Genomic DNA, 26,038 nt, shown 5'->3' with positions numbered 1-26,038 from the left:
TTTAATTCTTAAATCAAAATTTAAAAAAATCATTTCACAAAACAACCAAATACCACAATAAAAGCTTCAAACACATGATTATCATCGAAAACATTTGAGATTCATCAATGGAAACTTCTAAATTTTTTAACATATTTAAAAACGAAGGTATGGGCTTGCTGGACTTAATTGCAATGATCTCAAAAACATAAAATTCATTAAAAACGGGGTTCAAAATCATACAATGCATGAAAATATGCATTGGTCGAAGCTTTCCCCTACTATTCAATGGTGTTTCGATTTTCCTTCTCTAAAATGAAGAAGATGGTGATTTTGGCATTTTAATTTTATGTTTCAATTACTAATTTACCAGTTTACCCTTGTTAAAAATTAAAATTTTCAGCTAAACCTTGGCCATAGCTATCCACTAATATATTATATGGTATAATCACCATCTAAGTCCATTAGATTAAGATTCCACATCCATTTGATCTTTTTAACTAATAGAAATCAACCTTTGCACCATTTTCAATTTAGTTATTTTTCTTTAATTAACTATCTAAATGATAAAATTTCTTAACCAAACATTAATATGACTCTAATGACTCCGTAAATATTCTATAAATAATATTTATGAGTCGACACGATGAAAATTTATGGTCCCAAAACCACTGTTTCGTCACCACTAAAAAATAGGTTGTTACAACTTTTGTCTACTTGAATCTTTTGTAGTTTATTCCACTTTTGGTTCGAAAGTTGGGCTTCCAGGAACTTCTGAACTTTCCTCCTTAGACAAGGCATCATTTACAACTCCTAGCAGCTGAGTGCCACTCTAGACTGTTATGGCTTTACATTGTTCTTTACATTGAGATCTAGAACTTTCTATATCACTAGGCAATGCTTCTTGTTGTCTGGAACTTAATGCAGTGGCAATTTGCCCCGTTTGATTCTCCAAAGCTCTTAAAGAAGTTGTTTAGATCTAAATAATTACATCATTCTTAGCCATATGCTCTCTTAACAAAGTTTCCATAGTTGATGTTGAAGATGATGAACTTTATTGCACATTTTGTCGCAGCATTGGTTGACTGTGTCCAGGTGGTACACCAGCCACATTCTATCTATTAATAGTGTTGACATTTCTCATTCCCTGATTACTCTACCTGAAATTTGGATGTTGCTTCCACCTTAGATTGTAGGTGTTGGAGTAGGGATTGTTGTTGCTATGATTAAAATTTCCCATGTAATACACAGAGGCTGGATTGGATGGGCATTCATCAAAAACATGATCTTCTACACAGTATACGCATGCTAGTTCTACAACCTTCATCTCTTGCACTACAAAAGGTCTTTTCAGAGTTTTAATCATATCTGTTAAGGATGATACTTGAGCTGCTAACGATGTAAACGCATCAAGTTCCATTACTCCAGCAACTCTTCTACCAGTACCAACTCTGGTTGTGGGGTACTAATAATCATTATTTGTTATTCTTTCTACAATTTTGAATGCTTTATTGTAGGATTTTTCAAGAAACATCTCATTATCAAATGCATCCACCACCATTCGCGTATGAGCATTTAATCCATTGTAGAACATTTCCATTTGTGTTCAATGTTTAAAACCATGCATCGGACATTTTTTAATTAATTCCTTGAAACACTCACATGCTTCGTATAATGTCTCATCTTCAGATTGCCTGAATGATGTAATGTCATTCCTCAGCTAGCTATTGATGTTGGGAGGATTGTACCTAAGTAGAAATCTCTAACATAAATCATTCCAAGATGCAACCATACCTAATGGTAATGCATTCAACTATGATCTGGCACAACCTCGCAATAGGGAATAATTTTAATCAAAGGGCATCTTCAGGAACACCCTACTGCATGAATGAGTAACAGACTTCAATAAAAAGTCTCAAATGCAATCTGAGATCTTCAGTCGATAAACCACTAAACTACCTTACCGTCTACAACATTTCAAACATTATCGATTTTCAATCAAAGTGTTGAGCTTGAATATATGGCCTAACAATTCTTAGACTTAGATCACCCAAAGTAGGCACTACATGTTCTCTGATGGGTCTATCTCTATCATCTATGATTTGAGGAATATCAACATTGCTCTCATTCTAGAGTATCTGATCTTCTCTCATTGGATCATTTATAATACTCTCAATTTTTCTTAAAGCTTTCCTTATTCGGCTTAAAGTCCTTTCAATCTCAAGATCAAAACAGTATTGTGTATCCTCTTAACTACTTCTTCTTATGCACTAATACAAATTTGAAAAATCAAATAAAAATACTAATTAATTGTTCTAACAAAAATAACAAGAATAATAACAAATCAACTTTTCACCAATGTTGTCGATCCTCGGCAATGGTGCCAAAAACTTGTTTCACATAAATAACTAATGCAATTGTGCATGTGTACACATCATTCAAATAATAAAGTGATAAGTAAGTATTGTCTCCACAAGGATTGGAGATTGGTAAGAAATTGATTCAGTTATTATAATGCTATTAACTATACTACATAGCAGGAAATACTCTTAAATTGAATAAGATGTTGGTATAATGAATTAATGTAATTAAATGCTAAAAATAGAGAATTGATATGGCACATAAAATGTAGTGGCAAATTATAGAGAAAAGTAAGAGTAATTTTGTTGTTGAATGAATAGGGCTAGAATTATTCAGGGGAAATGCTCATATCAAAATAATGTCATGGCAAAATATTGTCTAATCAACTACTCAGAGAGTCACTAGTGTAACCTGCCTTTTTTGATAGCTAGATCTTAAGCTAAAAATCTAAGTTACTATATGTCTACAGAACTCCAGATTAATAAATACAATTAACATCTTTCTCTACACAACTTGGAGCATATATGTCTAGAATGCTACGAATATTCTATCGAATATTTGCTTGTATCAAATGATTCAATATCTAGTATATTTAACCTTTTCAGAATTAAAAATAAATCTATGAACAGAGCACACAATCAACTATGTCTAGAGCTTGCATGCATGTATTTAAAATAGGTATAAATCGAATGAAACAGTGATATAGGCAATCTCAAATCATGAGCATTAAGGATTATAAACATTCACCCAAATAACTCCAACCCATAAAAGAATTAGTTCATGGGTAGAAAAGTAAATGCCAAATTTAAATCATTCATCAACATTTAAAGAAGTTTGAATAACAAAAATCAGGAAAACTAAAGGCAGAACTGTAGAATTTCTTGCCACACTCTTGCTTCTCTTTTATCTTTCGATTGTATGTGAATCCAAGATATATTTCTCTTCCCTTTCTTCACGTTTGTATTCTGCTCTCTGTAGTTACTACCCTTTCTTTCTTTGAAATTTTCTAATGGAGTTCTTCTCTGCGCAGAGAGAGGATTGATGTCACCAGTTTCTTTCTCACACAATTTCTCCTCTCCTTTTTTTTCTTCTTCTCTCTTTCTTTTATTGGGTAGATCCGTCGCACCTCAGCACACTTTTTTCATTCCTCTTTTCAGTTGGATTCTCTGGTACACACACAGCTAGTTGAGAATGACATGGATAAAGTGCTTAGTTATCTTCCCGGAATTACCAAGGCAAATTTGTTGGCAATCAATTTCACCATTTGCCATAGCAATATTTCACTTCCTTTATTTTCCCTCTTCATCTTCTTGCTCTTCTTACACTTGTGTTCACACAAAACCACACATTTCCTCCCCAAGTGATAAAAGTAACAAATAATGACCATTATATCACAATCTAAGCTTTGTTATCCAATGTTCTAAAAATATCCTAAAAATACAAATGTATTCACTTTATTACAACTAATTAATTCTATTAAGAGGCCTCAAATATAACTCTTTTCAAGAGTTATTAGCAGACCCATTTCACAGCTTGTGTGAGCATTTATAATTACAGCTCATGTGAGCAATTATAGTTACAGCATGAGTGAGCTTTATTCTCGTGTATCCAATGTTATTTCATTATGGTTCATCATGAGGAAAATGAATATATAAAATGATTATATGAATCGGTGATATGAAAAATGAATATATAAATGATTATATGAATCGATTCTATGAAAATGAATATATAAAATTATTACATGAATAGATTATATAGAAATAGATATCTGAAACGATTATACTGAAATAGTTATATGGAAATAGTTATATGAATTGTGTATATGAAATGTTTATATGGATAGATATGTAAAAAAGGACATTTGAAATTAATACTTGAAATGAAAATGTGAAATGTTAAGTGAACATGATATGGTTGAATTGAACTTTTAATGTGTTTTCTTGTATATGTTTTATGACATGAAGAAGTTACACGTTTTTGTACATGTGAATTTACCAACCTTGTGAGACTTGTGATGTGTATAGGCAATTAAATGAACTCATGACCTTGATTATAATTTTTGTTGTGAAAGGTTTAGGTTAAGTCCTATACGGTAAGTTAAATTTTATGTTCAATACAAACTTAATAAGCTTTACGTAAGCTTACCTTGTTTATGTTTTTCTTCCCTGTAGATCGTCGATTTCAAGCTGTCGATTGGATTGCTTTTGGATATCACACTATATGACATCTTTTTTTGTAACTAATTGTTCACTTTGGATCAATTATAAGTGGCATGTAAATAAAGTTTTGATATATATACTATAACTATTTGGTTATGTTTGGAGCCTTTTTGTATATGAATAAAAAAATAGTAAGTTTTAATGGTTGTGTTGATGAATGTAATGGTGCAAATCTATTTGGTGTTCTCCATGCTATTTAGGTAAAGAAATGTGCATAAGTTTTATTCATTTGGTGAACTTAGTTTATGAATGTGAACATGATATTATGACAATAAATTTGATAGTTGAATAAGTAGGAAATATTTGATTTGTATACTTGTCTTATGCTTTGGTGATAAAATAGTCATTTTGCTTTAGGTAACTTGGTGAACTTTGGTTGATATTATGTTAGCAATGTGGGAAACGGTGTTATGTGTTTAATTGGGTATTGAATTCATGGAATGGAAGGTATGGTTAACTAACTGTTGATGTTTGAACGATCTATGTTTTAACATTTGAATTGTGGTGTCAATAAGGGCATATTGGTTAGCCACTTAGGTTGAATGTTTTTGGTATGTTTAAATGTGTTTTTAATAGGTAAAAATGGTTGGAAATGGATTAGCTTGGGACCTAAGAAATGGTTGTTGAAGTGGCTTGTTTTTTAAGTTATTTTAGGTGCACATGGCCTAGGACACAGTCTGCCACACGGTTGTGTGCCATACATTGTCACTTCACACGACCATATGTCTTATTGATTTTTGCTAAAGGTTTGTCCATACAATCTCAAAGAGTTACACGGGCTGGTGACACGGGCTTGTGACCTTAAGCTACACAGATTCACGTTATTACACAGTTTGGCCACACGGTCATGTCTTTAAGCCACGCGGTCTAGGCTCTGTCACACGGCTGTATTTTTTATTATTTTAGATTAGTCTATTTTTGTTTCTAAATTGATTTTAGGGTTTTGAATGCTCAATTTAACTCTCATTTTTGAATGTATGCTATAAATGATGATTGTTTATTAATTTATGGTGTTTAAATTAATTTTTGAATTGTGTTACTATATATCAATCTTGTTAACTATCGTAATATCTCGTAACCTTAATCCAAAAATAGAGATGGGTTAGGGTGTTACATTTAATGGTATCAGAGCTACGGTTTAGTCGATTTTAGGAATGAATGTTGCATGTATTAAGTCTAGAAATACATGCCACTTAATAACATGTGATAGTGTGATGACTTCCAATCAATTTGACATAATTCTTTATAGATCAAAGATGTCAACTGAATCCAATCGAGTAGGTTCCGATGAACTACAGAGTAATCTTCTAGCCACCGATCTAAGGGCTATTCATAATGTGCCCAAATTGAGTAGGTTCCAATGAACTACAGAGTAATGTTCTAGCCACCGATCTAAGGGCTATTCATCATGTGCCCAAATTTTAAGAGCATAGAGAAGAGGCTAACAATACTTTTCTTAATATGACGAGGGATATGATTAATGTGTATATGAGAGTCAATTTTGTGTCTCAACGACCTCTACCCCCTCGTCCTCAAACCCTTATACGAAAGAATATTTATAGACTTTCTATTAATAGAGTCTGAAAATATAGAGCCGAAAAATTTCACGGTAAAGTGAGTGATGATCCGACCAGAGCTGAATTTTGGTTAGAACACACACAAAGAGTTCCAGATGAAATGTTGTGTCCTCCTAAAAATTGTTTTAGATGTTTAGTGTTACAGTTAAAAGATGAGGCTTTTCATTGGTGGTCAACTCTAGTTACGGTTGTACCAAAAGAACGGGTTACTTACAAAATTTTCAAAATTAAATTTCGAAAGAAATACATCAACAAGTGATACCTTGACAAGAAGAAAAAGGAATTCCTCGAGTTAAAATAAGGAAATAGATCAGTTGTAGAGTATGAGCGTGAGTTTGTTCAGTTTACTAAACATGCCTTTGAAAATGTATCTATAGAGAAAGAAATGTGTATTCATTTTGAAGATGGATTAAACGACAAGATCGAGCTGCAGGTTGGTGCAATAGAAATTCGAGAGTTCATAGTTTTTTCTAATCGAGTTCAGAAAATGGAAAAAGTTTACAACCACAAGAAACAGGATGAAACAAAAATTTGCAACTTCAATAAGCGAAATACATTTAGAGTATTTTATGCTTCTCCACCGAAGAAAATGAAAGAATTGAGTAGATGTTTTCAGTGCCATTAGGGTTTTCTGACAGAGGTAGAATGGAATAGAGTAACCTGAGACCACTTATGACTTCAGTAGCTAGTATGGGTAGCTTCAGAAATGTAAATAGACTTGAAGGTAGCCATTGTGGATGGAATCATTCTGGGATATGTAGATTGAAAGATGGGTCATATTTCATTTATGGATCTCTAGATTATTATAAGAAAAACTACTTCAACTGAACTGATTTGAACAGAAATCAGACTGTAAGACCTGTTGTTACTTCTACAAGAGGTTGACGGTCGGGAATTTAAGGCACTGTAACATCCCAAAATAGGGCCTAAACGAAACAGTGGTTTCAGGACCACAAACTCGACGAGGAAAATTTTATTTTTATTATATTTTTATGGTCTACAATTTCACAAAATGATTTCATGAAAATTTCATTAAAAAATTTTGACGTTTGGGCACTCAATTTAGTCAAAAGGACTAAATTGTAAAAAGTGCAAAACTTGAGTTCTAGAAGCTAGAGGTGTCCAATTGTTATGAAATTTTAAATTGGGGAAAAAGTGTAAATATGCAAAAGTTTAGGGGAAAAATCATAATTTTGCCAAAGTTTGAGTCAAGGACTGTTTTGATTTATGTGATTATTAAATAAGCTAAATTTTCTATTATATATCAAGAAGAATGAAATTCGGAGTTAGACCGGGGAAAGAAAAAGGTTGAAGACTAAGTTGCTAGATTTGATCGTATTTTACGCCGATGTAAGTTTACAATAAATAAATGCAATATTTCAATAATTATTATTAATGTTGTTATTTTCCAGCAATTATGTACTTATTTTATGAAATTATTTAATGTTGACTCAAGTATGAGATGATAGAGAATCAGTGTTAAAAAGTCCCGTCGAAATATTAGGAATGTATCGGATACAAATGTCATGACATTAAGGGAATGAGATCCCATGTAAGACCATGTTTGGGACATGGCATTGGCATTATTGAGGTTATGAGAGGTCCCATGTAAGACCATGTCTGGGACATGGCGTTGGCACTAAGATGAGAGGTCCCCCGTAAGACCATGTCTAGGACATGGCATGGGCACCAATATGAGAACTCCAATGTAAGACCATATCTGGGATATGACATTGGCAGTACAGGAAACATCCCATGTAAGACCATGTCTGGGACATGGCTTTGGCACGTTATTATCAGACAGGAGACCCGAGTATCTTTAGTATTCCAAGTGGTTCAACGGGCTAGTAAATGGACTATGTTACATGAAAGTTTAGGTAAAAGCATAATAAATATATTCAGGTGATTTATAAGGGTTAAGAATATCTCAGTTATCAGTTTAGAAAGAAATTTCAGTAAGGGAGGAGTAATGAGTTATTTAAGTAAGCAGGTAAGTAAACAAGTAAAAGAGTAAGTAAAGAAGAAGCAAAGACCATGATACTTGATGATAATTTATGAGTATAATTATTTATGATAAATGTTGTTATTTATTTGATTGTAAACTTACTAAGCTTTAACGCTTACCCCCTTTATTTTCCTTCTTTTTTATAGTATCACCAAACTAATTCGGGGATCATAAGGATGTCAGAAATCATTTCACACTATCAACAGACCATCTCGGTATTTTGTGATCGAAACATTTTAAGTTATGGCATGTATAGGGACTTAGTCATTTTGTGTGTGTCCTTATGATATGGCTAATGAATAGCTATTGAAATGGCAATTTAAGAACATGTTTTGATGTTATGTATGCCTAAATGATAGTTAATACAAAGAAATTATAAAAGAGTAAAAATTTGCAATAGAACAGTTTTTGGACAGTAGCATTGACGTGATTTTGAAAAATCACCAAAAATAGTAGAAATGGAATTAGAGAGTGACTGAGATATAGAATTAAATCTTATCGAGTCTATTTTCACATGAAAGAAACGCAAAGGAATTTTATATTATGAGATATTTGAATTTTAGTGAGACAGTGTCAGAATGGTTTTTGAAGTCCCCTATTCTGAATTTAGAAAATCATTAAAAATTGTATAGAAAGAATTATGAGTCATAATTTATATGTCTAGATTCCATAGTGAGTCTATTTTCAAAAGAAACAAATAAGAACATTATCTAAACTCTGTACAATGAGATAACTAATTTTTAGTGAAGAGGGGTCAGAACCATCAGATAGTGAAACAGGGGAGACTTTAACGAATAAACTGTACTAATTGGCTAAACCAAAAATTCTGGAAATTTTATGGTAAGAAGATATATGAGTCTAGTTTTAGGGAAAATTTATGGATATAAATTTTGAGTTTCGTAGCTCGAGTTATAATTAAACTAGTGACTATTACGCAGGTGGAGAGTTTTATTGTATGGTCTCGGGTAAGGGGTGTTACAGGCACAACTAGAGTCAGTAGATGCGTTACAAAATATACAGCGGTTCAATCTGAAGCTTGAGCTCTCGTCAGAGTTTATGCGATCCTAGAGCACGAAGAGGCTTCAACTTCGGATGTTATAGTTGGTATTTTTTCTATCTTTCATGTTACTAGTTCATCGGGTGGAAAATGAATTTATAAAATGATTATATGAATCAGTTATATAGAAAATGAATATATAAAATGAGTATATGAATCGATTATATGAAAAATGAATATATAAATTGTTTATATGATTTGATTATATGGAAATAGATATACAAAATGATTTTAAGAATCGGGCATATGGAAATAGTTATATTAATTGTGTATACGAAATGTTTATATGGATAGATATGTAAAAAAAAGAAGGGATATTTGAAATGTATACTTGAAATGAAAATGTAAAATGTTAAGTGAATATGAGATGGTTGAATTAAGCTTTGAATGTGTTTACTTGTATATGTTTTATGACATGAAGAAGTTAGACGTTTTTGTATATGTCAATTTACTAACATTATGAGACTTGTGATGTGTATATGCAATTAAATGAACTCATAACCTTGATTATAATTTTTATTGTGAAAGGTTTAGGTTAAGTCCTTTACAGTAAGTTAAAGTTTACATTCAATACAAACTTACTAAGCTTTATGCAAGCTTACCTCATTTTGGTTTTTCTTCCTTGTAGATCCTTGATTTTAAGCTGTCGATTGGATTACTTTTGGAGATCACACTATCTGACATCTTGTTCGGTAACTAATTGTTCATTTTGGTTCGGTTATAAGTGGCATGTAAATGGGGTTTTGGTATGTATATATATACTATAAGTATTTGGTCATGTTTTGAGCCTTTTGGTATATGAACCAAAAAAAAAACGATAAGTTTTAATGGTTGTGTTGATGAATGTAATGGTGTAAATCTATTTGGTGTTCCCCATGCTATTTAGGTAAACAAATGTGTACAAGTTTTAGTCATTTGGTGAACTTAGTTTATGAATTGAACATGATATTATGACGATAAATTTGATAGTTGAATAAGTAAGCAATGTTTGATTTGTATGCTTGTCTTGTGCTTTGGTGATGAAATATTCATTTTGCTTTAGGCAACTTGGTGAACTTTGGTTGATGTTATGTTAGCAATGTGTGCAATGGTGTTATGTGTTTAATTGGGTATTGAATTCATGGAATGGAAGGTATGGTTAACTATGGTTAACTAACGGTTGATTTTTGAACAATCTATGTTTTAACTTTTGAATTGTGGTGCCAATGAGGGAATATTGGTTAGACACTTAGGTTGAATGTTTTTAGTATGCTTAAATGTGTTTTGAATAGGTAAAAATAGTTGGAAATGATTTGGCTTGGGACCTAAGAAATGGTTGTTGAAATGGCTTGTTTTTGAAGTTATTTTAGGCGCACACGGTCTACCACACGGTCGTGTGCCACACACGGTCACTTTACACGACCATGTGTCTTATTGGTTTTTTCTATAGGTTTGTCCACACGGTCTCAGAGAATTACACGATCGTGTGACCCTAACTTACATGGACTAAATTTATTACAGGTTTTGGCCACACGATAATGTGTTTGAGCCATACGGCCATGTGTTTGAACCACACGGTCTGAGCTCTATCACATCGCATGACCACACGACCACGTGACCCTTGCTTTTAGTTTTTGCTATATTTTTTTGTTTGGTTTTTGATTATTCCATTTGCGTTTCTAAATTGATTTTAAGGTTTCGAATTCTTAATTTAAGTCTCATTTTTTAATGTATACTATGAATGATGATTGTTTATTAATTTATGATGTTCAAATTAATTTTTCAATTGTGTTACTATATTATCGATCTTCTTAACTTTCATAATATCTTGTAACCATAATTTGGCAACGAAAATGAGTCAGGGGTGTTGCACCCACACCTGATTTACGTGAATACAATGCACTAACGTAAAACTGCAACTTTTACAACTTAGATCTAGATAGATCTCACTTAGATATGTACACAACATGAATAAATGCGAGCTAGAACCAGCCTCAAACAACCCTATATGGTTTCCCATATTAGGAAAACACATTGAGCACTTAGATCCAGTATTTGGGATTCCTACTTCATTGTTACGACTAACAATGGAGATACGAACAACTTCTATTGTCACTACTAATCCGGGATGTTCAAATACATTCCTTCAACAAAAATAATATACAAAATCAGCATAAAAATCGGCTATGGCATTAATCAAAATTGGTCAAAGCAAAAAAATAAAAGAAAAAGAAACACACGTTAGATCTCACTAGAATCGACACTTACGCTTCACCCATTTACTAGACTTGTGATGTCTACTGATTACAAAGTCGAAAAACCCCTAATAGAGATCAAAGAGAGTCTGGGAAAAGAGTGTAAAATCAGTAGCAAAACAAAAGAAGAATGATGAGAAGGAGACTTAGAGAGGCGGCAATGCAATAAAGGATATTGTAGCAATCAAGGTTCCAATGGACGACAATGGGTGGAGGGAAAAACAACAAAGGGGGTAGCAAAAAGTGCAACAAAAATGTCAACTAAAAGGTAAAGTAAATAGGAGGCAAAAGAGAAAAATAGTATTACTAATGAAAGAGGTAAGGGGAAGCACAATAATGGTGAGGAAATTATGTTGATAGGGCATCACTAGAAGGAAGAAAAGAGAGTAAAAGTTGAGGAAGAAGAGACAAAATGAGGGTGTGGGCGGCAATAAGGGAAAAAAGAGAAAAAAAAAGATGAAAAAAAAACCTCTACATAAAAATTAGTTGTCTTATTTTTAAAAACTAATAGCCTTTTTATAATTCAGATAAAGTCTTTGAATATTCAAGTTTATCAGATTTTTCAATGTTCGAGTCAGACTGAAATCTGACAATTTGCTAAGGGTGGACGGCATAAGCTTAAAAATAATAATTTGCGAGTGAGGGGAATCAAACTCGAGTCTCAATGATAATTTCACTTACAATTAACCATTAAGCTAATTACTCATTCGTACTATAATTTTACAATTTTATCAATTAGAAATTCGAGATGTGACATGGGTAGTCATGATGCATTGCTAGATGCCACTCTCTATTTGTAACATTAAAATTGTTCTAATGTCAATGCCAATGTTATAGGATCCTATAAAGTCACACCCTTTAATTGCGATGATCAAAATGCAAATTTAAAATTAGGATTATGTTTAACATGTCACGAAATTAAATTGATTATAGAAAATTCTAATAATTAATTTAATTTGACAATGTTAAAATCAATCATGATATGTGTACATATTTCTTCCACATATGTAGAGAGTTCGATTAAAATAATATGAAGATATATTTCACATATTTTAATGTGATAAATTTGCTTTATCGAATTTATAAATATAGTATTTAACAAAATTTGATAAATAAAAATTAGTTTTATTTTGAAATACAATTGTTATCTTATAGAAAGGAGTATATTATGTTTTAGTAGTAAATTGTAATATTCCTCAAATATTTAAATTTTCATTCATTACAATTTTGAATAAATGGAAGGATTAATCTAAATTTTAAGGTTACTTAAATTAAAACTTTGACTAGCAGAAAATTTTTTTCTCTCTAGAATAGTTCTGTGAGATTTTTCTGATTGTAAACTTCCAAGTGGATCACGTAGAAGTCAAGATTTCATGTTGTGTCTATGATTTCGACATAGACAAAGGAATCACTTTTGTACAAGTGTTGTAGATTTTAAAGGCATATTTTTGACCCTTTTCAACCTAATTCATTCCTCGCATATGGATTCGCAATTTGTGATCGCCAGAATTTATTTTTCTGTAGTGCCACGAGGCATACTTGCGATTGAACAAACTGTTGAGGCAAAATGAGCTAAGAGTTGTTGAGTGGCACTAGACAATGACAATTGTAGACTACCACTGACGTCGTTAAAAACTTATCTTATTTGGTTTGACAATTTAATGAAGAAAATTTTTGGACGTGGTAATGTGCTATTTTATTAAAGATATTTTTTTTCCATCTATGGAAACCAATCCTTAGCATTAGAAGATCGGATAGGATTCATGTAAATCAATTAAACCTTTGGAATGTGGAGATTTGATCGAAATAGTGTTGCTAATTTTGGAAAGCATATCTTCAATCGGTTGTTCATTGATTGTTATTGTGTAATAGCTATTTTCAAGGAGTTACTTTGTATTCACGTCGATTCTATGTTAGCAAGCTAAAAATTGATATAAACTTTAAGGCTTGTATAAGTTTTGTATGACAGTTTATTGAGTGCATTCTAATCTATTCATTTGAGGAACTATTTCGTGAGAGAGTGCAAACTGAGTTATAAACATTGTTGAGTGTTTATAGTCCAAGTTCTTAATAGGAGGATTTGGAGGTGAGTGTTCTAATCTATAGGTACAAATGTGAGATATCTATACTTGAGGAATGATAGAGAGTGATTTACTTGTTGTGTTCATTATTAAAGATAGTGAAATAACTCACTAAGTTAGGCTTTACAAATGTAGGGAAACTAAAGTACATAAATAGACATATATGTTATTTTTGTTTTGTTTGCATAGTTTTTTGTAGTGCCAAGTCGTAGTGGCTACTACAATCTTACACTTCCATTGCAATTTTCATTTTAAGTAAATATGCAACTTAAGGTTGCAACATTAACCATTTGCATAATTTATCATTTATAGATTATATTTATTTTCTATTTTTCCTTTCATGTTTGCTCCTTTAGCCTTCTAATAGTACTCGTCATTACCACAACGTTAATAGTGTCAAAGTATAAATGGAAAACAGTTGATAAAACAAAAGTTTTGTAGATGCATGATTTTATATATGCATGGTTATATTTAGAAAGATAGACAATTTGAAACATTTTTTTCAATTAAAATTATAAATTAAAATAATTAATTTTGTTTAGTAGAAGCAAACAACAGCATTAAGCAAAAATAATAAAATCAAACAATTTTGTAAGTTACCATTACACTCAATAAAAAGTATTTAGTGAACCAAATGTTGTAATATAACTTTTTGAAAATAATCAATATTTTCCATATGTGCTAAACATTATAAAATAACTATCCCAACAATCACATTCTAAAATTTTATATTCCATTAAAATTATAACATACAAAAAACATAAAACACTACTTTCTTGTCAATCCAGCCTTCCATTCCCTCCCATAATAATAATAATAGCCACAAATCAACTAATAGAGCCAGAACAACATAAACACATGTATCTTTTTTTTCTCTTTTTAATTTTGTTGTAAATATATTTGTCAAAGTCCTAAGCAATAGCCAAGCTCTCCATGTGATCAGCTTGTGCAGATGATTGGACATGTAAATCCAAGCAAAAATTTAAAGCTTGTAATTGTATCCACATATGTTTTGAAAACCCATTCCAAAATAAAAATCAAGTTTCCGTACAGCGTGGCCTAAGTAAACATATATGAGATATACTAATCAATAGGTATTATATATATATATATATATATATATATATATATACATTCATTTGCTAAAGATAACTTGAAGAGACTTAAATCAGAGTTCTAGTTGTGAAGAAATATAATCCAGGTTTGCTTTAGTCCACAAGTAGATGGGCCTACTCCCTTTAACATCTTGCAGATGGGAGATGTCATAACTATACTTAGCATAGAACAACTTTCTTACTAAATCTCTCTTCTATTTTATTTCATTTCTTCTCTCTGCTACTTTTCATCCTTTGGTTTCTTGTAATAAATAGCGTTTCCCCTTTCTTTTTTCATATTTGCTTGATATAGCTTTCTAAGGCAATCTTTGGGATTTCCCAAACCAGGATTTTAGTTGTCTTCAGACTGAACTTTGCTATTAAGTCTTTTTCATTTTCTTTCTGTAGTTTTGTGGATCTTGTTGGGTTGTACTGGAAAGTGGAAACGGTTTTCTTGGGGGTCATTTTCTCACTCGTATTTTTGTTTTATTGCAGCAAATATTTTATTTGAATCTCGAGAACTCCATGGCTATGGTAACATTAACATCAAATTACAACACAAACCTGTCGCAAACATTGTCCTTTGAGGGAAAAAATAGCAGCCTTCGTGATGTTTCTTTCTCTACTTTCTTCGATGATGCTGAGGAAAACTATATAAGAAAACTTTCGGCTTCAAACCGAGAGCTCAGCTCCAAGACAACCAACACCAAACAAGATGAACATCATTATTTAGGACTGAAGAAAGAAGACGATGGGGAAATTGGAGTATTTGGAGCTGAAAAATACTTCAATGGAGGAATTGATTTAGAAAGTCCAAGAATAACCAAAATACATGCAAAAACATTGGAATGCGTTAAAGATGGTAGAGTCAGCATAGAGCCTGTCAAGCCTGTAATATATCAGGGAACTCCAAGTGTTCGATCAGAATCAAGCTGGAACAGCCGAAGTGCATTGCTCCGAAGTACTATGAGAAATCCTCCTGCGAAAAAACCTCCTAAAGTGAATGGAAAGAGTTTTCTTTCGGGTCTTGCTGGCTGCAAATGTTACTGTTCTGGTAGAAATTCAGTTGATATTGAAGAAGCACAGGTTGGTGAAATAAGTTTCAAGAGACCAGCTGCTAATGGAGAGGGCTTGCAAGGCAAGCCAAATAAAACTGCATCCAGTAAGGCCAGCCTAGAGGTTAATAAACCAGTGGCGGAACCCTGGACGAAGGAAGACATTTTTAGTTTCCCAACTATGAATTCTACTATGGGAATTCGACCTGTTGAAGTGTCACTGCAAGGAGATGTGGATGAAATCGGACGGAAATCATTGGAGGTTTTCGGCTCGCCGGCACTTGGAAAGAGAAACAAGTCTTTGAACATCGAGAGGAGGCTGCAAATGTTCTCTCTGGATTCTAATCCCAAAGCAGAAAAAATTGAAAATACTAAAGGCAACTACAACGATACAGAGAGCGATGCAAGTTCAGACTTATTTGAGATAGAGAGCCTCACAGGAAAAGTCAATCCGTTTCTTGTCAAACAAACTTCTGATGCAGCGTCTGGGTGTGCCACCCCAACAACTTGTTATGCACCAAGCGAGGCCAGCATAGAGTGGAGTGTGGTCACAGCAAGTGCAGCAGATTTCTCAGTCATGTCTGACTATGAAGAGCTAAGGCCACCGGTAACTTTTCCAAGCCCAATGAGAACTTATCCGACAACCACCAAAACCAAAGGTTCTAAAAACAAGGGCCGTTCCAGTGGTCTATTGGGGTGTAACAGCCAAAAAGCTGTTGAAGTTGCTGGAGATACACAAAAAACAAATGACAAGGCAGGTTTTGACCCAAGAATGCGCAGTGTGTCAGATTCCTACATACCTGCAACAAGATTTGGAGCTGGCACTAAACTTGCCGCGGCATTTCAACCTACTCATACAGCAGGAGCTTCACGTCTCTTGTTTATTCAGTAGCTTTTAATCTTTCCCTGGACCTTATTTTGTACAACTTGTGATGGGAAATTTCACTACTATACCTTATGTGTCTTTTGTAGCCGTAGTAGTGTTGAATTCCATAAGTGATGCTAATTATTTAGAAAGTAAATCCAAAAAGTTCATGGGGGGTCATTTGTTTGGCATGAAATGCATGAATTCTGGATGATGAAGATGAATGTAGATGTGTTTGCAACCAGATATTGGGGTTAATGGAGCCCTACTCATATGCCCTGGCAGTTCCCAAGTTATTTTTGGCTTGGCCTCCTTTTTCCATTGTAAAATTAGAGACTTAGAAACCTATTCTGCTCAGCTAATCCTGTTAAATTTTAGAGCAGATCAACGGTCAAGACCATAACTAATTATCTTTCCAGCATTACTATTAAGTGCCATGACCTGGAGTTCCAATAATTGGATCTCCTGTGCTTTTATCGATATTTTCTGTTTGGACCACCAGTAGAATATAATAGAGAGCTCTAAGCTTGAATTATACTTGTAGTACCATTACATATGTGAGAGATAAGTCAAAGAAGTTAACAATTCTATTTATGTTTAATATATCTTTCACGACCCAAAGAATAGAAAGGTAAAATGTTGCTGTCAAAGTAGTTGCTATTGTATTCAAACATCCGGTTTATAGTCATGTTATCCATATTAGAGTATGTTTTCACGATCAGTTTGTTCAATTTATGTTTAATTTTTCTTTTATATATTCGAAGATTCTAATATAAGTAATACAATACCTTTTTTTTTTTATTCCGAAAAAGTAAACTTTCAACGCTAAGAATGTCAGGTTATAATCAGAATTGGTCACAGCTATCTGTGCAGGAGAAATGTAATTAATTCGGCAACCACCTCATAAATAAATTGGTCCATAATATTGTGTCAACCACTCCAACATTTCACCTCCACTTTCTTAGAAATTCAGATAAGATTACTTCAACACAGCTATAATCAAAACTAACAATCATAAAGAATATTTAAAGCTGATGAACTCTTGGTTTAACACCAGTCCGATTAAAGTTAAAACCAGCTGCAAGTTTTTTTGTACACAGAGATGGTAGATAATAAAGCCACGAAAACACGATTTCATACAAAAAGTGTCTGAGACAATTATGAGAGGAAGGTATTAGAAAACCTAATATGACAGGTGAGCCATTAATGGGAACATTATTTGAGGGACACCACCCACCCTTGTTTTCCACTATGAGTTTGATGAATTAAAAATCATGCCAAGCAACCAAATTTTCTGTCATTTCCCCTGTGGATAATCAAGGAATAACAGCAGAAGGACCATCCATGTGCATAAGGAGATCAATGAAAGGCAGAGGTAGATATCTATACTATAAATGTAACACATCAAGAAATATATGGGTATGGAGAACATAACGCAGAAACAGGCTTATTTTGTGGTTACAATTATTCACAGATAGCACAGAGAGCATAAGTATGATGTTTGGTTAGGTACTTAGGTATCTATCTGCATTCAAAACCTTGGGATAAGAGCCGTGCCTTTCTGCTGGACCACTTAGAAGGTAATGGCTTTAAAATTAAAACACCAATTAGACTTTTGCTCAAATGAATAATCTTGTTACGTGGGAAGCAGATGAGGATGGTGGACCAAAAGAACATTTCTTTTGTTGAAAGAAATGGATTGCCTGTCATCCCAATCTATTAATTTAGTGAACCCGAAAATTACGTATGGAGAATGTTGGTTCTCAAAGATAAAGATGGAAAGAACAAAATGGTCCCTCATCTCTACTTCACATTTTGGCCGAGCCATAAATCTCTTTAACATTACTCTAATCATACAAGCAAAGGAGTTCTAGGATGCTTTATTCATCCACTCGGGGAAGACAGACATTCTTTTCGGCTTTTCTTAACGAAATAAGACAACATCATTATTTGGTAGTAACTACCATTAATGTCTTGCCAATTGTGCAGGTTTAGCTCAAGTGGCACCCAATGATGAGGAACATCCTCGCTCTGCCAGGTAAATTATCTCGTTAGGACGACAGGAAGGCAAGGGTAAAATATTAAGAAGAAAAAAAAAAGAAATGTTAGGGATCGACCCGATTAAGTAAAGAATAAGTAAACAATAGCGGAAGAAATTAAGAAATTGAACACACAAATTTAACGTGGAAAAACCCTATAAAGAGGGTAAAAAATCACGGGTAAAGATAATTTTACAATAATGGCAAATGAAAGAAGAGTATAAAAGATGGAGATAAAAACTAAACCCCGAAACACGAACAAAAAGAACCCTCAAAACGTAAACACAAAATTCTTCAAAAGTATTATGAGTTCTGATCTTTTAACGGGTGTTTTTTCTAAGGTTCTAAAAGAGCATATTTATAGGCTAAATTCGTAGGTCAAATAATAATAAAATAATCTAGACTAAACAGAGTTCGACTGAAACAAATAAACAGAGTTTAACTGGGAGATTATCTCTCAAATTTGACTAAAATATGAATCATATTCAACAAATCTCCACCTTGACTCGTATTTCCATAATATCATCTTTGCCAAACCCTGTCATGGGCTTATCTTGAATTATGCAAGGAATTAACTGAGTTGAATCTATGCTTAGAAGCTGGAGACTTCTAGCGTTCGACTTGTGCACTGTCAAATCAAAACTAACTCGGGTTTGATTTTCATGAACACAGTGCCCTAACTTTTCAAAACCTGCACTCAAAAGAGAACCTCTCTTCAATTAAACGGTCATATCTTTTTCCCTCCTATGACAAAGTTGCCTCCGCTCCAAACACTAAACGGTTGGTTAGAGGCTTAGTCGCATAAAGAGTTTCTAGCCTTTTTCACAAGGCGGATGAGGTTTTCTCCATCAATACCTCATGCAATACCTCACTCGCGAGGCACAACTAGATCGTAGATAGGGCCTTTTCATCAAGCTCTTCCATTTTGCCTAATCTAGATTTTTAGACTTTTTCGTGGTAACGACCTTTTTCAGGCCAATCTGGATTAGAATTGCCATTGAACTTGCCACAGATTGAAATTTTGTGACACCATCAAACTTCTCAATGTCAAACCTTGTTGATGCCATCTCTAAATAGGCTGATCTATGAAAATTGGACTAGCTCTTGACACAACTTGTTGGAGATTGACCTGATTAAGCAACAAACAAGTAAAAATAGTGGAAGAAATTGAGCATATAAATTTAACGTGGAAAATCTCCTCTAAAGAGGATAAAAAATCACAAGCAAAGATAATTTTACTATAATGGCAAAAGAACGAAGAGTAAAAAAGATGGAGATAAAAACTAAACCTTGAAACCTGAAAACAAAGAACCCTCAAAAGGTAAACACAATTTTCAAAAAGTGTTATGAGTTCTAATATTTTAATGGGTGTTTTTTCTAAGGTTGTAAAAGAGCCTATTTATAGGCTAGATTCGTAAGTCAAATAATAAGATAATCTAGACTAATTAGAGTTTAACTAATATATTATCTCTCAAATTTGATTACAATATGTTTCATACTCAAAAGGAAAAGGAAAAGAAAAGAAAATGCCATTGTCATTGGTTATTTAGAAGGTAACTATATGGTTAACTTTATAACTAAAGAATCATCCATAAACTACTTAATTCACTTTAGAAAGACATTGTAGATGTTCTTTTTTTGATTGGTGAAGAGAATAAATGTTGCAAAAAATTAAAATAGAATGTACCAAGATATAATAAAGAGGAAAACTAAAGCAAACCCTGTAACTAAGTGAAGTGATAGGTGGTGGCACGTAAAATGGAGGAAGACTAAATGTGACCAAGAATATGACAAAGAAAAAGACTAGAAAAAATAGAACTCTAGAAAAAAGTTTAGAAGTAAGAAAATAACAAAATGCCAAAAGTCTCTTCACGAGATGTAAAGGGCGCTTATTTAACATAGCAACACCAATAACCATCTAGCAGCCTTTACAAGTTATATCTTGTTAGTAGTTTTTTGTTGGACAAAGTTAATTTTGCATTTAATCTTTAGGAACTAAGTTTAACCTTAGTCTTATGTTAGTAGGGTAATGAATCCCACATTTCTTAGGAACAAAAGGTAAAGGGATTAGGAGTGTATATAAAAATCATCTCATATTGATTAAAGAAACAAGGATAGTAGGACTTTGAATTTTTATAAAGACTTACGTCATAATTCTTATTTGCCACAAACCAAATATTGAATTTTCTATTTGGCTTTACAGTGTACTAGGTCAAAAAGGCCCAAGATGTACTCGTAATTGGACCCGATGTGAAAGAGGCCTAATAACCCCTCATGGACATAAGGGGGCAGCAAACCTAGTAGGAATGTTAGGGTGTGTCGTTCACCCAAGTCCTATTCTATGTAGTACGTTTTTCTATTTAAAATAAACCACTACAACTCAAAAAGGGTTATACCTTCTTTTCATATAAATAGATTGCATTGATAGAGCAATTAACACAATTTTAAGCAATTGTTATTCCGCAAAAAAAATAGAGAGAATTTATTCTCAACTATTACATATATTTTTCTAAAATAACAATTTTAACGGTTTTTATTAAGAAGAGAGAATTTTTGTTTTCACCCCAAAAGGGTAGAAAACTTTTTCTAGTTTTATGTTTCAATTCAATTGGTTCGAGTACACACTCGAAGCAGTTCATGGTACAATAATAGCGAAGAAGATCATTTAGTTGAAAGCCGAGAATAACGAACGCCCGTTAAGCCAAAAACACAGGTACGAATTCGGTTAAGGTGCTTAATTGGCAAACATCCTAATTTTGTAAGGATTGTTTCTTTGTTTGCTTATTTGTTTCTCTTTGAGAGAGGGTCTATTCTTAAGGTTTGGGTAGAAACCTTAAGGAAGTTGTATTTTAAGATTTTGGGGAATCAATCTTACGAGAGTTTATAAGGTTAAACCTTGTCCTTAAACGTTGCCAAATTAGTGAATTTGGAAATATCCTTAGTTATGGTAAGCTAAGGTAATGGAGTGGACAATTGAGGTTAAACCACTATAAATCATTGTGTTCTTTGTTGCATATTTTTCATTACCTCTACCATAATTTCTCAAAGGCCAATTCAACCTCCCTATCGACGATCTCGAGTTGATCCTTTCAAGCTAACAATTGGTATCAAAGCTAATCTCTAAAGATGGTTTAACAACCAAGAGAAGAACCTCGAAGAAGCTCAAACAACCATCAACTCGTTCTACAAAATTACGTCTACTTTTGAGCCAAATTCCACCATATTAGGAGAAAGGCATTCCACCATGAGGCCTCATCTACTCAATGGCTCCAACTACTCTTATTGGAGAACAAGAATGAAGCTATTCATCCAAGCCAACGACTATGAAGTTTGGAGGATAATTACAAATGGGTCATTCATTCCAATGAAAAGGGTCGAAGGTGTTATTATCCCAAAAGAAGAGAGTGAATAGGATAACAATGATATCATGAAAATAAAATTAAATGAAAAATTTATGCATATTCTATTTTGTGCTCTTGATGCAAATGAAAACAACAAAGTCTCCTTCTGCAACAATGCCAAAGAAATATGGGACAAGCTTGAAGTCACCCATGAAGGGACAAGTAGAGTTAAGGAGTCCAAGATAAGGAATCAATGAGATGTCCAATCACTTTACCCACATCATCAATGGTCTCAAAACCCTTGGAAAGATCTATCCCAACAAGGAGATGGTGAATAAGATGTTGAATAGTCCCTCAGCGTCTTGGGAAGCTAAGGTGACGGTAATAGAAGAATCAAAGCATCTCAACTCACTCTCTCTTAATGAGCTCATTAGTTCTTTGCTTACATATAAGATGAGGCTTAAAAAAAGGAGTGGAGAAGAATGAATTATGAAGAAGAATGTTGGTAAAGCTCTAAAATCCACCACTAATGACGATAGTGAATCAAATGAAGAGGTGGATAAAGACAAAGAGATAGAGATGCTTGCTAGAATATTCAAGAGATTCATGAGGTCCAACAAAGAAAGAGAATTTCAAAAGAAGGAAGGAATCAAGCTTCAATCTACCAAGGAGAAAGATCCTATTATTTTTTACAAGTGCAAGAAATCGGGACACATCAAGTATGATTGTCCTCAACTTAAAAAGAAGGGGTCTAGCAAACAAAAGGCCTACGTTGCTACTTAGAGTGATGAAGATTCATCCAATGATGATGTAGCCAACTTGTGCTTTATGGTCATCAATGATCCTAAGGTAACTTCTAACTCGTCTACTTTAAATTATTATTCTTTTGATGAGTTGCAAGATGCCCATGATGAATTAGGTTTGGAATTTGAAGTCATGATGTCATAACACAAGAAAAATGTTTCAAAATTGAGAAATGAAAATAACTTACTTTTTGAAACCAATCATGAACATGAAGAGAAAGTAAACAAAATGCAAGAAATTATTAATTACTTTGAAAATAAAAATTTAGACTTGCATAATTTACTTTTAAAAGTTCATGAGGATCATCAAAAATAACTTGAGTTGTTTAAGAGTGAAAAAGCTCATTCTAACGAAGTTTTTCAAATAGGAGAAAACTCAAGACAAAAATTTGTTAAAAATAGCTTTAATTTCTATAAACATAGAGGTCCCTCAAGATTTTATAAGGGAAAACTTGTTAAGAGTGTATGGGTCCCTAAAGGACTTAGTGATACTCAAGACAATAAAGCTCTTTCAAAATGGATTCCTAAAGGGACTAGGATTTTGAAGACTAATGATCATGAACCCAAAAGATACCAAAAACTTAATTCTATGTTTGTAGGTAAGGTGCATTACTTCAAATAGATCAAAGGCAAATTCTATATGATTGCACCTTAATGTTTATTGGTATGGTAGTTCATTAGTTCTTTAAGTTTAATTTCTATCTTTGAACTAACCACTTTATTTTCCTCTTAAGTTTTACTTGATTATATATATATATATATTTTTGGTTATAACAAAAGGGGAGAAGAGAAAGGTAAATTTTATGGTTGATTGCTTATATGCAATAGTAGTTACCAAATTTCAAATCAAAGTGAATGTCAAATTTATGCTTATTTCAAAATTTATGCCTTAAATTGAAAATGATTTTTATATAGGGAGAGCTTAAATTGAAAATGACTATTATTAAGGGGAGCAATCTATTCAAAATAAATTTACAAAATGTTTTGTTATATCAAAAGGGGAGATTGTTAAACTAAGCCTTATTTGATAATATGTTTTGATATAACAAATTAAAGTGTTTTTAAATAAAAGTAAAGTTGAGAAATTTAATAAAATCAAGTTGAAATGGTTTCAATTGAGTCAAACATTTTCAAATATGTTTTAACCATTTTCAAACAAGTTAGAATTGCTCCAGGACAAAAAGTATCGATATTTTTTGTCTAAGTATCGATATTTTACAAGATATTGATACCCCTCTTATATTCAATACCAAATTGACATTATGTTTCTTTTAAACCCTGGTAGGTATTGATCCGGTATTGATACTTTTCTTAAGGTATCGATATATTTCCTAAGGTATCGATATTCCTACTCCAACGGTCACTGAAATCTAAATTAATTACAAAAAATATTGATACCCTTTTAGTAGGTATCGATACTCGCTACTGCAGGTGCAGTTAAGGACCTAGTATTTCATACCTAATGGCTATATTTACTTCCACAACAACCACAATGATTGGAAATCAATTAGAGGGTATAAATACCATCTTCCAAATGTCTAGCAAGAAAAAGAGCAATGCGCAAAGCTTAAAGATCAATCAAAACAACCTTGAGCTTAATTATTTCATATCTTTTCTTGTAAACACTTGTGAGCTTTCATTGTATTCATTTAGCTCAAGTGTTCTTCTTTATATTCATTGCAAACATCCTGATCTTGTAAGCATTGTTTATTTGTTTGCTTATTTGTTTCTCTTTGAGAGTGGGTTTATTCTTAACATTTGGGTAGAAACCTTAAGGATGTTGTATCTTAAGATTTTGGGGCATAAATCTTAAGAGAGTTTTTAAGGTTAAACCTTGTCCTCAAAGGTTGTCAAATTAGTGAATTTAGGGAAATCCTTAGTTGTGGTAAGCTAAGGTAGTAGAGTAGGCAATTGGGGCCAAACCACTATAAATCCTTGTGTTCTTTGTTGCATATTTTTCATTGCTTCCACCTCAATTTCTCAAAGGCCAATTCAACCTTTCTATTGACGATCTCGAGTTGATTCTTCCAAGCTAACACTACATGTTTCATATATCAACTCAATAACTTTACGAGATTTGTGTTGTGTATAGGTAATTAAGGAACTCATGATCATGATATTGAATTATATTGTAAAATTTTTAAATTACATCATTTACGGTAAGTTAGAGTTAAAGTTTATTTCGAATTTACTAAGCTTTACGCAAGGTTACCTCGTGTTGGTTTTTCTTCCTCGTAAATCATCGAATACAAGTTGTCGATTGGATTGGCTTTGGAGATCATACTATCTGACAACTTGATCGGTAACTATCTGTTCACTTTGGTTTGATTATAAGTGGTATGTAAATAGGATTTCAGTATATATATGTCATAAACATTATGTATATGTTTTGTGTCAATTAAAGTATAAGATGTGTTTATTCATGTAAAACTTAATTAGTATTTTGGTTGATTGTGGTGTGTGATGGCAATGTCTATATAAGTGCTTTTGACCAATTGCTATATGCATTATGAAAGTGATTTGATGTTTGGTTCATTGGATGTAAAAGAAATATATGAATAGATTTGTTTGTTGGTTTATAAAAGAAGAACATGTGAATATTGAATATGAATTTGGAATAGTAATTAAATTGTAGTGTCAATGTGGGCATATTGGTTAGGCACATAGGTTGCATATTTTTGGCATGTTAAGATGTGTTTTGAATAGGTGAAAAGAGTTGGAAATGGTTTGATATGGTTCTTAAGAAATGGTGCACAAAATTGCTTGTTTTGGAAGTTATTTTGGGTGCATATGACATGGGACACGGGCTGTCACACGGTCATGTGCCATACACAGTTGTGTGTCTTATTAATTTTAGGTGCAAGTTTGACACGGTCTGCGACACGGCCGCGTAACCTTATTTCGAATACACACACGATCTGGTTCTTAGCTTGTGACACGGCCGTGTGACCATACCTCAAACACTCATACGGGCGAGCAAATGGGCTGAGACACGGTCGTGTGACCCATATTTCAATTTGTACACAGTTTGGCTACACGGCCATGTCCTTGAGCTGCACGGCCTAGCCTCTATCGCACGGCCTGGTCATACGGTCGTGTGACCCCTGTTTTTAAAATTTTTCATGTTTATGTTTATGTTTTAATTCAAATTGGTCCCTAGATGATTTCAAAGTCATTTTTAAGTCCTAAATGCTCGTTTTAAAGCTCATAATTGTGATTATGCTATGAATGAAATGTAGATTCAAATGTTGTTATTTAATTTAATAAGTGAAATGTTTAATGATGTAAATTGTTTTATTGTGTTGTAATACTCCGTAACCGAAAT

General features: G+C 33.0%; 1 protein-coding gene and 1 non-coding gene across 2 annotated transcripts; both read left to right on the top strand.

Moving 5' to 3' along the window:
• The first annotated feature begins 1,595 nt into the window (after window positions 1-1,595).
• LOC128040114 (small nucleolar RNA R71) lies at window positions 1,596-1,701 on the top strand. Its single transcript, XR_008194774.1, has one exon. It is a non-coding gene; the product is annotated as a small nucleolar RNA R71 (small nucleolar RNA).
• Window positions 1,702-14,629: 12,928 nt separating this feature from the next.
• On the top strand, window positions 14,630-16,788 carry LOC105794194 (protein PHYTOCHROME KINASE SUBSTRATE 1). Its single transcript, XM_012623237.2, has 2 exons — window positions 14,630-14,717; window positions 15,106-16,788. Exon 2 carries the CDS (start codon window positions 15,136-15,138, stop codon window positions 16,555-16,557), a length of 1,422 nt encoding a protein of 473 aa, XP_012478691.1. The 5' UTR covers window positions 14,630-14,717; window positions 15,106-15,135; the 3' UTR covers window positions 16,558-16,788.
• Window positions 16,789-26,038: the final 9,250 nt, after the last annotated feature.

The sequence above is a fragment of the Gossypium raimondii genome, chromosome 3 (genome assembly GCF_025698545.1).
Source record: "Gossypium raimondii isolate GPD5lz chromosome 3, ASM2569854v1, whole genome shotgun sequence".
Taxonomy (NCBI): Eukaryota; Viridiplantae; Streptophyta; class Magnoliopsida; order Malvales; family Malvaceae; genus Gossypium; species Gossypium raimondii.
The sequence above is the reverse complement of the archived record's forward strand: the minus strand, read 5'-3'. Positions and strand labels throughout refer to the sequence as shown.